A 14,866-nucleotide genomic window follows, 5' to 3' on the forward strand; every position below is an offset into this window, starting at 1 on the left:
CATTTGTTAGAATAACACAAGTAAAACGTTTCACATTTGCAAAATAATGCATTATTTTCCTCCCACCTGGCTCTAAAAATTACCTTAAAATGTAGTCCGGAACATCATGTAGACCAGAAAAAGAAAAATCACAAGGTGAATTAGAACATCTGAGCATTAATTTTTCTCATATTGATGGATGATATGTCCTTAAATTAAAAAAAAAAGTAAAATTCGTAACTGGATGCCATCTAACGTGTTTGTTTATTTACAGAAAAAGGACAAAGTGACTGAAAATAGGTCAAATGTTAAACTTACTGGTCATATTTGTTTACTTACACAGACTTGGGTCAGCCTAATGATGGGATTTCAGCTTCCGCTTGGTTTTCTGTGGAGCGCTTTGTTTACATTGAGCGTGGACCCGCATTTCAGAATCGCATTATTTGAAAAACAGGCGTAAACTCTTCCACTCTGAACCATTTGTTACGTTTCAGGATTGCATTTTTTCATGTTTGATTGCACACTTTAACAGATAAATTAAATATTAATTCGCTACAGATGTCATTTTAAGATAGTAATATCTGATTTAAAAAAAAACAAACGAAAAAATGTAGTAAAATCCCAACCTTGACCACAGAAAGTGGAAGTCCTTCATTGTAATATCCCGGCGTGGGAAACACACGTTTCTCCCCGTCCGCACTTGTAACTATTTTCCCTTCCTGTGTGTGTAAAAAAATAATAATAATAATAATAATGTGTTCGAATAAAAAGTGATTTCAGGCGTTTCTGTGCGGTGTCGCGTTCAGGTCACTCTCCTTGGCCGCCTGAATTCCCCCCTCTTTGTGTTTACACATCCGGGTTTCCCTGTTTGCAGCCCATTCCCCATTTAGAAGCCATTTTGGACACAGATCAGTAACATGCATGTAAACCCCCGACCGACCTCCCGAGCGCAGCGCCGCAGCTCTTCCGCCGAATAACCTCGCGAAAAATCCAAGCGTTCGAGCCGCCGACTCGGGGTGCTCGTGGCGGCGCCCGCGTTCGGTTTCCGGAGCCGTTTCCGAGGCGAAATGCGGCACCTTTTGTCGGACTAAACGTCCCCGCGGCGGTCAGTTAATCGCTCCCTGCTTTTTTTTTTTTTTGCCTTCTTTCCTCTCCGCTCTCTCCTCGCGACATTGTTGCAGCGCCGCGCGGCTTCTGACACGCGCTGTGGCGGCGGCGGCGGAGGTGTCGCCGGCTGTAGGCTGCTCGGAGGGACCGGGGTGTGTGTGTTTGTGTGGGGGGGAGGGAGGCAGGCCTGTGGTCGTTTTGATCCCGGACTGATGGTTTTCGGCAGCCGGGAGTTTTAATGTTCGCGACCGGGGAGAGAGCGAAGCCTCTGTCCTGCATTTCGAGCGGAACATGTCTTTTTCATGGCTGACTTGTTCACTTCTTCTGGGAACTTTGTGCGCAGGTAAGCGGCTGCTTTTGTTGCAACAGTTTTGTTTTTTTTTCTGAAATTCCAACCTGCCTATTTGAATTGTAGTTTAAACTTTACTGTCACTCAGCCGGGATTTAAATCTCCCGACCACATTCTTCGTTTTTTTTCCCACCACCACCCCCCCTCACCTCGCTCACAATGCCTCCCAGGGTTACATTTGCTGTGGTTTTCTGTTTTTATTATTATTAATAATATTATGTGTTTGCGCTCCTGTTGGTAGAATTGGTAAGTTGAGGGAATAATCCGAACGTGGAACTGTTGCGTGCCCCCCAACAGTAGCAGCAGGAATAGAAGGCAGCAGCTGCATCAACATCCTGAAACCTTAGAGGCTACATTTCAGCTCTGCACTCTTGTTTGTGGTCACACAGCCTGAAAAAGAACCTGGAGAAGAAGGAAAACACACACTTTCACCGGGAGGAATTCCATATTATTATTGTTATTTATATTATTATTATTATTATTGCTCAAGTCAAGTGCTTATTTTGACTCATTACCCAAATATTTGTGGAACCACGTGAAATTGAGCACGAGGGTTGTTTTTTTTTTTCTCTCCCTATTGTTTGGGGGTGTTCCTCTTGCCTTAACAAATGGGCATTTGTGCTCTCATTCTCGACTTTGACTTATTTATTTATTTAGTTTTCCAAAAACAATAACATCCAGGTTTGTGTCAGAATGTCCATCTAAGCTCAGCAGCTGATGCCTTTATGGTTTATAGATCAGGGCATGGTGGGGAGAGTACAGTAAAGCTGCTTCTCCAGAAGTCATGTTGTGGTGTAAAAGCCCAGTAAGTGACAGGGGGAGGGGGGGAATGATCTTGTAGTAAAAGTCCTCTCGGATCATGTGACCACAGATATCAGAAATGCCATCTCGGCTCACTGGAGCATTGAGCATCACTGCTGTGGGAGTGCCTCATTTTTGGTCTTTTTTTTTTTTTTTTAATTTTACCTTCCTTCAGTGCTTCCTGTGTCAATGAGCGTGACGTTTGGTCATTTCGTGCACCCCTGTTTGGTATAATAAAGTCCATTGTGTGCTGCTGGACAGCTAAATGTGTGAATGTGTGAGTGGATGTGTAATGGGTTGGTGGGGGTAAAGCTGGGGGATGGGCAGCCTCCTATAGGCAGGGATTTAAAGAGACATGCACTATTTTTTCTCTGAACAAAGATTAAGCTGAAATGTCCCAGGTATTTTTTTTATTTCTTTTGGATACACAGCATGGTATCTGCTTCTTACCTCTGTGTGTAGTCTGTGTCCAACAGCAGAGCTCATAAAGACAACAATAAAATCTTTTTAAAGGCAGATTTTGGCAGCTATTGTTCTATTTTAGCTTAGTTGGAGAAAGTATTTCTAAGACGGCCTTATCTGTCTGTACAGATGTCTGAAAATAGGAATCCTTATCTGTAAAAGTAGCATGTCAACGAACGTATGCCCCTGTTTCTTTACCTCAGCATGCAGATTATTGTTTTATAGCCAATTAAATCCAGTAATTTCTTCACCTATTTTGATTTTCTCCCTGAATAGATTTTTTTTAGTCAATGGGATTATGCTGAGGCGGTATTCAGCAACAATTTCTTCGCCCAGAGGAACTCCCTTTTCACAACAGTGAGCTCCCGAAACTGGCTACACGCCAGAGAGATGCTAGCCTCCTGCTCTGGGATGTTTCTTGGTGGCACAGAGCGGATCCTGTGCCTCCGCTGTCGCGTTTTTCAGTCCATTTCCAACGTGAGCTGACCGAGGCCTTCTGTCCGTTTCAGGGTACAGCCTCGGCGAAGTGGAGACCCGGGAGTGTGTGTACTACAATGATAACTGGCGCACGGAGAGGACCAACCAGAGTGGTTTCGAGCGCTGCGAGGGGGAGAAGGACAAGCGCCTGCACTGCTATGCCTCCTGGCTCAACTCCTCAGGGACCATCAAGCTGGTGAAGAAAGGCTGCTGGCTGGACGACTTCAACTGCTACGACAGGTTAGGTCACCGCGTGTTTAAGTTCAGATCCGGGTGGCAGTGAGGCCAGCAGAAATAACCACGTCCAAACAAACTTGTGCTCTAACGCATCTTATTCTTCCTCTCATGTTGCATTTTTAAAGCCATAAATCAAAGATTTTTTTAATAAAATGTGTATTAATTCGCCTTTTGCTAGTTGTATCCTCCTAAATGTGAGATAAGACTATTTTCTCTTACGCCACTGCTGAAAATTATGTATTTGCAAACTTTTATTCTGTTGGTTTAGTTAAACCAAAACCTAAAATGTGATGTCTCATCTTTTTAGAAAAGTGTCATTTGGGTTTATTTCCTTTTTGTCTTCAACTTGCATGTCAACATACAACCAAACACAAACTCTTCTTAGTCATATTTGTGCTTGAAGCTGCCAAAAGATGTATATAATTATATTTATACGTGCACATTTGAATTGCTCGCATTGCCTGAGTGAAACCCTGAAGATATTTAATATACTGTTATATAAAAGCAGGTTAGCTGACTATATATGGGGATACAATCATAACCCTGTGAGTAATTACCAGAAGCAGGGAGTAGTTTTAGAGAAATTCTCCGCTCCCGTTCGTTTCTCCCTACAAATAGGTAAGCTGCATCAACAATATGGCAGATGTGGCGGGACCGGGCCACTCAGGACTCGTGCGATTTGGAAGGAGACACTACTCTGTGTGTGATGTCACCTTTGGGTTATGTGGCACAATCTAACTTTGTAGTTTGAGCCTCGGCACTCAAAGCAGTTCAGGGACCTCTGGTGACATGTGAAAGCAGGCTGGAGGAAAAAGAAATCAAAGTCCTGGGTGGGACATGTGTGTGTGTGTGTGTATTAAAGGTCTGTTTGCAGTGATTAGAAGCCTGTTTGATATTTAAACTTAATTTGAAGATTTCTACGTTAGTTGTTGAAAACTGCCAGAGAGCAGGAAGTGATGATTAATTTGAGTGAAACTGCGGAACGATTGCGACCATAAGATCGGATCTAAACCAGGCTGTATTTTGAAGTAATACTTCAGTAGCACGCAGAGAACAGGTTTTGGGGGAAAAAACAACATCTTTTCTTATGCAGGTCAATTTAGTTTGATTTAAAAGCGTCATAAAGTAGAGCACGAGCACTGAAGCATGTGAGTTCTTCAACACATAACGTCAGCTTGATTAATGATCGTATCTACAGCTTTGGAAAATCTTGTACAGCGTGTGGATTCGGAATATTTGCTGGGTTGAAAAACAAAACAGTCCGAGTAAAGGCCTAGCACCCCTTTCAATAATGCATATTGCCTGTCACCTTTCATGACTGAGTTTTAGACTCAGATTATCTTGCGTTGTAAAATGAAGTTGTAGCCATTTTGGTCAAACCTTGAAAATAACTTAATGTGCAGTTTTCATGCAATATTGTGAGATGTCTGTTAGCACTTAGAGTATGTATTGTAAATAACTATCAGCTACTACCATACCAAATTGTAGCTCAATATCTATAAAAATTCACCGAGGTATAGTTATTTGTGTTTACGCTAAAGTTTATTATCAGTGGCGATCATTTCGTATTGAAATGACTTCAAAAATGAAACGTTTACATCCAGTAATTACTTTGAAAGTTTCTTTGATGGGATAATTTGCTCACAGACAAACAGGGTTAACTCAATCAGTTAATGCTAAAGGTTTTAAACAATGGTGCATTACGATGTGTTGTTCTCAAAGTATATGTTGGGGAGGATGCTCAGCTACAACCACATGAAATATTAGCTTGATATCTGTCAAACTGGCTGAGCTGTAGCCACTTTAGTGTTTTCTAAGCTCAGTTTGCTGTGGCAGCCATCACGAGTCCAAATGTTCATCAGTAGTAACGTCAACACAGTGACTACTTTCTTAAAAGTTTCATTGAAATCCGTTCAGTGATTAAAGAGATATTTATCCAGCGGCGCAGACAGACGAACACAAAAACATCATTGCCTTTTCACCTTTAGCAGTGGGCATTATTTTATTTTAACCTCAATTTTGGATCCCTTTTTATTTCCTTGTTGTTTTTAAATTTTAAAGACAGGGTTTGTTGGCTCATAACATCGACACCATCGCCTGTAACCAAAGCCAAGTAATGCATCAGTTAAAGAGCAGAGACCATAAATTAGCTTCGTATTACTTTGTCTTCAGCGTGTCCAGGCAAGGTTGATATTGGACAACAAACGCCATTTAGTTGGTCTACATTAGAAACTGCAGAAAGACTTATCTTGGTGTTATTTTAAGCTTTCATTTTGCCCTTAAAATTAGAAAGTGATGCGTTTGTGTCGTCTTCTGTTTTAGGCAAGAGTGCGTCTCTATGGAGGAAAACCCTCAGGTGTTCTTCTGCTGCTGCGAGGGGAACTACTGCAACGAGCGATTCACTCACCTTCCTGACATGATTGGCAGTGGGAACCGAGGTAGGTGGTAAATGCATCCTACACTCTTTACATATTTCTCTCCCCTGATTATTGGAGCCCTCCTTAACACCATCTTGGAATCATGGCTGAGAAGAATCCTGATTCTTGGCAGGATGATGACCTGATACTCTGCTCTGTTAGCACGTACAGCTAAGTTTTCTTTCTTACTTTTTTTTGCTGAATTTGGCTTATTGCGATATTTTAATTTGTACATTTTAGGGCTAATCTCGTCTAATTTTGAAGCTCAGTGTGAACATGAGCTGTATTTAGTTGCTTGATTTTTATTATTTACTTATTTATGGTTTGAGCTATCGTGAGGTGTCACTGCGAAGCATCAGGTGATTACCTGGAACTGCCCCCGCGTGACTGGTGGTAACTCTAGACAAGAACTGTGACATACTCCGATTAAATGACCTTATCCAAGAATAAAAAATAAAGGTTCGTGCATATTTAATGTTGTTACGTTATTTAAAGTTTAAAACGTTAAAATGCGGGATGCACTGATTGCTCAGCAGGTGATTTGTCAGCTTTATCAGTAACTGACAGATAACAGAAAGATGTTTACTTTAATTTTTTTTCCTTCTTCTTTCCCAGTCCTTGAACACACCACGAAGAAATAAAGAAGCAGCTAATTCAGTTTAGCAAAATCTTTTGTCTTAAAGTTTTTAATAAGGATCACTCAAAGTTGTTGTCTAGTTCAAACGGGTAAATTAGAAGAAAAAGTACGACTGTCACAACTGGCCTTCATTTTTTTAAGCGACATATCAGCTGCTATGTGAATTGTGGGGCGAAGTTGTTTTTCTTTATGCTTTCAGCTGCTCTTAAAAGAGATGACATTTAATTTCTGCATATCTTGTGGAATTTCTCATTTGCCATCAGGGAGAGGTTGTAAAGAAAAACTTGATAGTTTAATGTTATTAGTTGAACAGTTATGATTATCAAATGTTTAATTTCCCATGTGCCCAGTTACAGTAACATTATTAACGAAAGAAATAAGATCACAAGGATAATGATTAATGCTTTAGTTTTTGAAGGAGACCTGCTATAGTTCCTCTTCAGTTAAGTTTTAGTTGCTCAGTAAAATGAAACATTCTGGTGACTTGATGTCATTGTTGAAAAATTATACAAGTTTCTACTGTAAATATTTTACTATAAACACATTAACACACTTCCCATTCAGCAAGGTCTTAGCAAAATGATCTTGTGTGCTTTTAGTATAAGTTTTTTTGGTTTAAAATCAAAATGAGTAGATAAGAGCTGAACTGACCCTGACATCCGCAGCCCATGCATCTCTGATTAAAACACTTATTTCTGCATATGTAGGTACCAGTTATTATGGGTTTACTTTTATAATCCTTTTTGCAGTACATTGACATATATATTAGCCTTTTTCAGTGTCTTCTTAGCCACACATTTATTTTAGTTTTCATCAGATTATATTGTCTTTCACTCAAATGTGAAACAATTGAACTCTCATCTGAGGCACATTTGAGGACATGCTGTTGATTTTGGTAGATTTAGTGATTGCTTGTTTGCGTAATGCGAAAATCTATTTACTTTCATGAATGGTGTCTAGACTAGGAGGTGACAGAAATGTAAACATCACTTTGTTTCGCCAGGTTTACTGCATCAACTTGTTTGTCAGTTCGGGATACAGGTTGAAGGATCTCGGCAAAAAAATTTGTCCTCGTTTAAAACCGGGTCTTGCTGTGTTTGAGGGACATTTGTAAAGCTGCTTATACCTCACAGGTCACGCAGGCGACACGCTGCAGTTGATTCTGTTCCTTCTTCTCCAACAGTAAAGATTCGGCCTCCTCCCCGCGTGCCGTCTCTGCTCAACGTGCTGGTGTACTCCCTGCTGCCGCTGTGTGTGCTGTCCTTGGCCCTCATTCTGGCCCTGTGGATGTACCGTCACCGCAAGCCTCCTTATGGTCACGTAGACCTGAGCGAGGTGAGACGAGCCGCCCTGACCTCCCGGGTTTCATCTAAATAAACGCGCTGGAATGTCTAAAGAGATCCGATTCAGTCTGACTTGCTGTTTATCACTTTAGTCGTTTTTAGCAGTGGCAGTAAAGGTGACAGAGAGTTTGTTTTCCCTTGTTCTTTCAGGATCCTGGACCAGTTCCTCCATCCCCGCTGGTGGGTTTGAAGCCACTGCAGCTGCTGGAAATCAAAGCTAGGGGGCGCTTCGGTTGCGTTTGGAAAGCTCAGTTAATGAGCGAATACGTTGCTGTGAAGATTTTTCCTGTTCAGGTTTGTGAATAAATGATACTCATTTGACTGGAGCAAGTATTTGTCTTGTTTGCTGCTTTGTAGATCAAAATACCAACAAGTTCTCAGGATTTTTGACACCATTAGAAAAAAACCCCTCTTCTTTTCCAGCCTCATACGGTAACATAAGAGGTTTTCCTATGAATCACCGAGGCCTCTGAGTAAATCTTTGCTTTGTGTTTACAGGATAAGCAGTCGTGGCAGAATGAGCGGGACATTTTCATGACTCCAGGAATGAGGCATGAAAACATCTTGCGTTACATAGCTGCGGAGAAGCACGGAACCAACCTGGAGACGGAGCTGTGGCTGATCACAGAATTTCATGAGAGGGTGAGATGATTTCTGCACACGTACAGAACACATTCTCCAGACACCAGTACTAGTACTGACTTCTTTAATTACCTACAAAATGAGCAGAAAGACTTAAAATGTGTAAATATGTGTAAATTTATATTTGCTGCCAGTTACCACATGGTAAGCGGTTTTCCTAAAACTTACAAAAATACACACATTTTTTGGCTATCATCTTGTTCATTAATTGGGAGATAAAAACTCTAATTGCCATCACCAGAAATGTGGCATTAATGTTTATGGGATGATTTTTCAGGCCTTGTTCCCATCCCACATTTTCACTCTTGGCAGTGGCTCCAGTAAATTGAGTTTCAATTGTCTCCTTGCCATCACTGGATTCATTGCTTCTTTTTTTTGGGTGAATTTTTTAAAATTTTAATTGTGGCTTTAATATCTCTGTGTGTCGGAAAGAAGTCGAGTCTATCCCTGGCTTTTCTTGGCTCCAGAAAACAGTTCTTATGTGAGGTTAGAATTCCAGTTGGCTCACTTTTTGGAGGCTAAATCGAAGCGGAGCTTGTGAGAGATGGATTAAAAATTCCTGCGTAGGCGTTAATCCTCCTCCCTTAACCTTTAATGTGTTTGTGTGCGAACAGGGCTCGTTGACAGACCACCTGAAGGGTAACACTGTGACCTGGACCGAGCTGTGTCACATAGCAGAGACCATGGCCTGTGGCTTGGCCTACCTCCATGAAGACATTCCCAGCTACAAGGGAGAGGGCCCTAAACCTACTATTGCACACAGGTACGAAAAGCAAAATTAAAGCTCACAACACCGCCTCTGTTTGGTACTTCTCATTTGTTTGTCATAACAAAAATGCAATTATTTTGCTTTTATGTGTGATTATTAATAGATGTTTTAAAAATAGTAAATTAATGATGGCGATATATATATTTATAAAGGAAGATGAGGGAAAAAAGACTCCTATTTTAAATTGGCCATCTGTATTTGTAACTAAGTTTACAAAATGCACCATAAAGTCTTGTGTTTTGCCAGTGTTGCAGGTTTCAATCATTTAGAGCTTTACTTTACCTTTTTTAAAACACTGTTGTTTTAATTTCATGTACTTTTATCTTTTTAAATCGATGTAGATGCAAAACCAATTTTTTTTTTTATTAGTGGAAGTGGTGCAGTATAATAAGAATCCAGAAGAGGGTGTTTGTGTAGAGGGTGCTGTAATATAGGGTAAACATATATTTGCTGAATTTTTAGTTTTCATACAGTATACCCATCTCTAAATCCAGTTTTATGCACATCACATTCAGAATTAGACTTATTAAAGCAACTTATTCTTTATAAACCTGACTTTGGTTGAGGTACTAGCTTTGTAATTATCCCTACTTTTGGCCAGTTATACATGACAGAGTACTTTTACTATCCAATGTTTAGTACACAGGTTTTTTTAAATCATTTTCTTAGGAATATCAAAGCAGAAATTTAGAATCCACCCACTTCTCGATGCAGTGCTGTTGTGTCCACACCTGTTCAGTGCTCTTTAGGTTCAACAAACCACTTGATGTATGGAAATCACTGCCTTGTTTTGGCTGCGTTTCATTTGGAAAACAGTCTCTTCTGTTGATGTAATGACGACATTCGGGTACAAAAAGTTTGCACCGAAAGGTGTAACATAAGTTGGAACTGACTGAATTCCAAATCCATTCATCTTAAAAATGCGCTGGTTGTTTTTTTTTTTTCTTTTGCCAGATCAGTCATTCTCCTCTGGTGGTGGTTGAATTAATAGTTTTGCTCTGAAAGCTTGTCGGCTGATTTGTGTGACTGCTGTGACTAAACACCTCCATTAAAAGACTGCATTTTAATGACTGTCACGAAATTAATTGAACAGGGACTTCAAGAGTAAGAATGTGATGCTGCGAGATGATTTAACTGCCATCATCGGGGACTTTGGGCTCGCTGTTCGGTTCGAACCAGGAAAGCCTCCCGGAGATACTCACGGCCAGGTACCAAAGCTTCATAACGAGTCTTCATGTTTCTGTTGGCTCTTTGATACGTCTTGGTAGCTCTCACATAATATTTCTTCAAATCATGCAGTCAGATGCTGGTGTAGCTTCTCAGTCATCTTTTTTTTAACCGTTATTAGTTTTTTAACCGTTAACAGTTATTCTGTAGATCTGTATTCTTCTAGCAGCTAGGACCCAAGGTTAATGTTCTGAAACAAGTGATAAAAAATGAAAAACTCAACCGAAACTGCACAGTGTTATTTAGACATGATGTTTTAATTAAACTCGGGTCTGTTCTCCGCTGTAGGTCGGTACGAGACGTTACATGGCTCCCGAGGTGCTGGAGGGAGCCATTAACTTTCAGAGAGACTCCTTCCTGAGGATAGACATGTACGCTATGGGCTTGGTGCTGTGGGAGCTGGTGTCCCGCTGCTCAGAGACAGACGGTAAGTCAAACAGTTCAGGAATGCTGCTTCGCCCACAGGTGAAAGGTCACTTTGCTTCAGGCTGCTGGCCTCCATAAACACAGGATTGGTTTTCGTTTTGTCTTCCGAGCAGCCTGATTAGAGGAAAACAGTCAGATGTGGATACAGTTATGCTCTTGTTAGAGTTTTGATACGTCTTTTTAAAAATGGAATTACAGTTTACTTTCAACACTGTTGGTTTCTTGTCTCTGCTCAGGTACTGTTGGTGAGTACATGCTGCCGTTCGAGGATGAAATAGGTCAGCATCCCTCCCTGGAGGATCTGCAGGATGTGGTTGTGCACAAGAAGATGCGTCCAGTCATCAAGGACTGCTGGCTCAAACATCCTGTGAGTAATTATGGAAGAATGGCTACAGCATTCCCAGGATGTGTTGCATCCTTCTTTCCAGTTAAAGTGTGACAATCAGAGTTCACGTCTCTCTGAACTTTTGATACCGGTATCTGTATTTTAGACCACTAGCGTGTGCTGTTCTTTTAAATGCAACAAAACCGAGCTCCTATAGCCTCTGGTGTGTGATTGCAGGGTCTGAGCCAGATGTGCGAGACCATCGAGGAATGCTGGGACCACGACGCAGAGGCACGACTGTCTGCCGGTTGTGTGGAGGAGCGCATCAGTCAGATCGCCAGGACGATAGGCAGCACTACCTCAGAAAGCCCCGTCTCCATAGTGACGTCTCTCATCAACGAGGACCTACCTCCCAAAGAGTCCAGCACCTGAACGGACGACACCATCCCTCTCCTGAGCTCCTGACTTTTTAGTTTTCAAACCACAAACTCAGTGGATCGCCGTGAATATTTAACAACTCGTAAAGAACCCCTAGCAACTTCAACGCAGCTGCTATTTTCTCCCAATACTGGTATTTTTGTTTCTTTTTATCGGTTTTCAGTGTTTTTGAAGTCCGATCGTATTAACACATCCATCTGCTGTAGTTGAAGTAGTAATAAGCTATGCGATGGGCACATCTGATAGCATCCTTGTGTCAAACCTTAAATGTTGTCATTACCTCATGTATTTCTTTCGTGATTTAGTCTCTTATTATTACCTCATGAGTTGTTGTCTTTGTTGTATTTCCCGTCGTGCTCGTAACCGTCTGCGGCCAAAATGATACAAACCTGTGCTCCAAACCTCAGACGACGTGCTGCACACCTCGGAGGAACTATTTTTAGACTGTTAGACAAAATATATTCATCTTCCTCAGGGGTCGAAGCTTCTTGATTTTTAAACTTGGAGCGTGCTCCCTTAATTTAGACTCCTCCGAATAGTGGGGGGGTAAGAAAGAAAAGAAGTGGAGCACAGCAGTTTTCTTTTAAGAGAGGGCGCTAAATCAGAACTGAGCAGTCACATTGGACGTTTTGGACGTTTTTGAAGATTTGGAACAGGTGTCTTGTTCTTGGAACTACCTCTCAGGTATCCAGCAGGCTTCTTTGGAACATTTCTCTAAGTTCAGAGCCAAGCTATTCAGCTAGCTATCATGGACATATTCCTGGACTTTTTTTTGTTTTGTTTAATTTTTATTTTTATTTTTCAGAATTACTCCTTTGCCAGTGCCAGGGGCATTGACGGATGCTGTCTGGAGTTGCAATGTTACTCATTTTTAATTTTAACTGTATGCATTTGTGTGTGAGAATCTGAAGACTAAATGATGTGACGGATAAGAGTGCGCGTTTTAAAGTGAGAACCACGAACAGGTAATTTGAGGGTTTATCCTTGCAAGGGTCATACAGGAGCAAGCAACATGTCTGTCTTTTTTTTTTAAATTTTCATTAATATTTGGTTAGTATACTCAGTCGGACACCAGTCCCTAGATACCTCAGTCACTGTATGTCATGCAAGGAGAGCTCAAATGGTTGCCTTTGTCTCAAATGCAATGCCATAGTTGTACCATAACATAAAAAACCATACATTGAATGTCCGTTATGCTGCTGTGACTTTTCCAGGATACTCAAGGATTTGTAGATGTATTGTTTGTTAATATAACACTAACATGTGGTAACTATCCATGATATTATGTGAGGCTAAAATCCTGTTTTTGTTTTTTTGTTTTTTTGTTTTTCTTTTGACTGGGTAAGCCTTTAGCTGCTTACTCCTCCAGACTGACCTCAGATATTCTGACAAGTACCTCAGGCTTTTTCTACATGTATATCGAGTTGTGTTATGTATTTTATTGTGTTTTAGTAGCTGAGATATTTTATTGCAGGTTGCGCCTCTTGTCTTTTTTTTTCTTCATTTTTTAGTAGAACCTGACCAGTTTTCATGGTGTTTTTGCTCTACAAACCTAAAAGAAGAGAGGCAGATTCCTGTAAATATGCGTGTACACACAGACACCTAACACTTACCTATATATATTTTTTCTTTCATTTGTATACAAAATCAGGGCATTGCTCTTCTTGTTTCACAGGTACAGAAAAATAATTTCTCAGCACCAGATTTATATATTTAAGTTAACAAGCCCTGCAACTTTTTTTTTTCTTTCTAAGAAAAAGTGTTACTGATATCAGTGAATTATGGTATTGGCTTATCTATATTAGAAGCTGTGAGGGTGGCACTGGCATCGGAAAAAAAATTAGTGTGTATATCATCAAAAAATACAAAGAACAAATATTTTTATGGTTTGTTGTGGCAGCTTCTGTGATTGGCCACTTGTTTGAACAGTATTGCCTCAATATTAACCTGCTGATGTGATGTTCTGACCTGTTTAGTGATAGTTTAGCCACGTTGGACAACACACAGGCTCATCTGTTGTGCTTTGATTAGTGGTGTGGAAAGATAGTGATTTTTTTAAACAGTGGTCTGTAGCTCTTGCTGATGTGCAGTTTTGGTAAAGGACTTTTGGAGAAAAAAAAAATCAACTCAGTGCTGAACAATGTGTTTTTAGTGTTTTGAAACCATCATTGTGTTTGTAGCCACACGACTGACCGATGCAGCACCGTCAGGATTCACGCAAACAGCGCCATGTGCACAGTCCAAGGGTCCAGCAATATTTCCTATACAGCAATAGTCATTTAAGTCCATTAAATGCAGCTGTGACTTAGCAGGTATCTTCTGCAGATCAACAGAATACATCTCCTCACACCTGGATCATGCTCTGACGGTCTAAGTCTCCTGATGGGGGGGGGAATGCAGTGGGTTGAACTTTTTTGTGTGCGCGCTGAACGTGGCCCAGGTGCTTTCACAAATTGTGCCAGGCAAACAACAGTCACGTGCGAGAATCAGCCGTGGTCGGTTGTTACCTCCAAATGCTGTCTTACACCCAGCTCTTCTGAACCGAAAAAAACCATGTTACCTCATGCAGTACCTTGTTTAGTAACACTAACCTGGAGTCAGTCTCATCTTCAACAAAAAAAAGGAAAAAAATATATCAATTATTGTGTATATATTTACTTGCTAAATGTAAAGGGTTTCTTCCTTTTCATGTGTGGATCCTGTGAAAGAAAAATCCTATATTTTTTTTCTTTGATTTACAGTTAGCATATTGTTTTATTTCTTATAGTGTGGACGGATGTTGGAAATATGTGACCATCCCTGTTTATGTGAACTGTGTGTGTGTGTGTGCGCACGTGTGTGTGATTGTTGGTTGGTTTCTTTGAATCGGTAAGAATGAAAACTTTATCTGTGCATTGAAATGCTTAGAAATATAAACTAGATGAGAGTACATTCATCTTTTTGTATATGAAAATAAAGACAAATTCTGATTAACCATGAGAATGGGTATTTTTTGTTTTTTTGCCTTTGTTAATGATTACATACGCTTACAGAAGAACAGTTACATATAGTTGTAATATAGTGTAAATAGTGGTATGTTAAACACCAATTCTAACCACATAATACTTTATTATAAGTTCTGTGATTCGATATGTACACTAGATGGCAGCAGGAGTGTCAGTGTTAGGTTCTTTTTTTTAAAGTGGGACACTTTCTTGTTAGATGATCATAAACATAAGCATTTTTTTTAA

The 14,866-nt window shown here is 40.4% G+C and overlaps 1 protein-coding gene across 1 annotated transcript; it reads left to right on the forward strand.

Annotated features, from left to right (window-relative positions):
* The first annotated feature begins 1,377 nt into the window (after positions 1-1,377).
* LOC108232890 (activin receptor type-2B) lies at positions 1,378-14,615 on the forward strand. Its single transcript, XM_017410981.3, has 11 exons — positions 1,378-1,429; positions 3,208-3,415; positions 5,735-5,850; positions 7,650-7,801; positions 7,960-8,103; positions 8,308-8,451; positions 9,066-9,214; positions 10,314-10,428; positions 10,736-10,874; positions 11,110-11,240; positions 11,436-14,615. Exons 1-11 carry the CDS (start codon positions 1,378-1,380, stop codon positions 11,628-11,630), a joined length of 1,545 nt encoding a protein of 514 aa, XP_017266470.1. The 3' UTR covers positions 11,631-14,615.
* Positions 14,616-14,866: the final 251 nt, after the last annotated feature.

The sequence above is a fragment of the Kryptolebias marmoratus genome, linkage group LG20 (genome assembly GCF_001649575.2).
Source record: "Kryptolebias marmoratus isolate JLee-2015 linkage group LG20, ASM164957v2, whole genome shotgun sequence".
Lineage (NCBI taxonomy): Eukaryota > Metazoa > Chordata > Actinopteri > Cyprinodontiformes > Rivulidae > Kryptolebias > Kryptolebias marmoratus.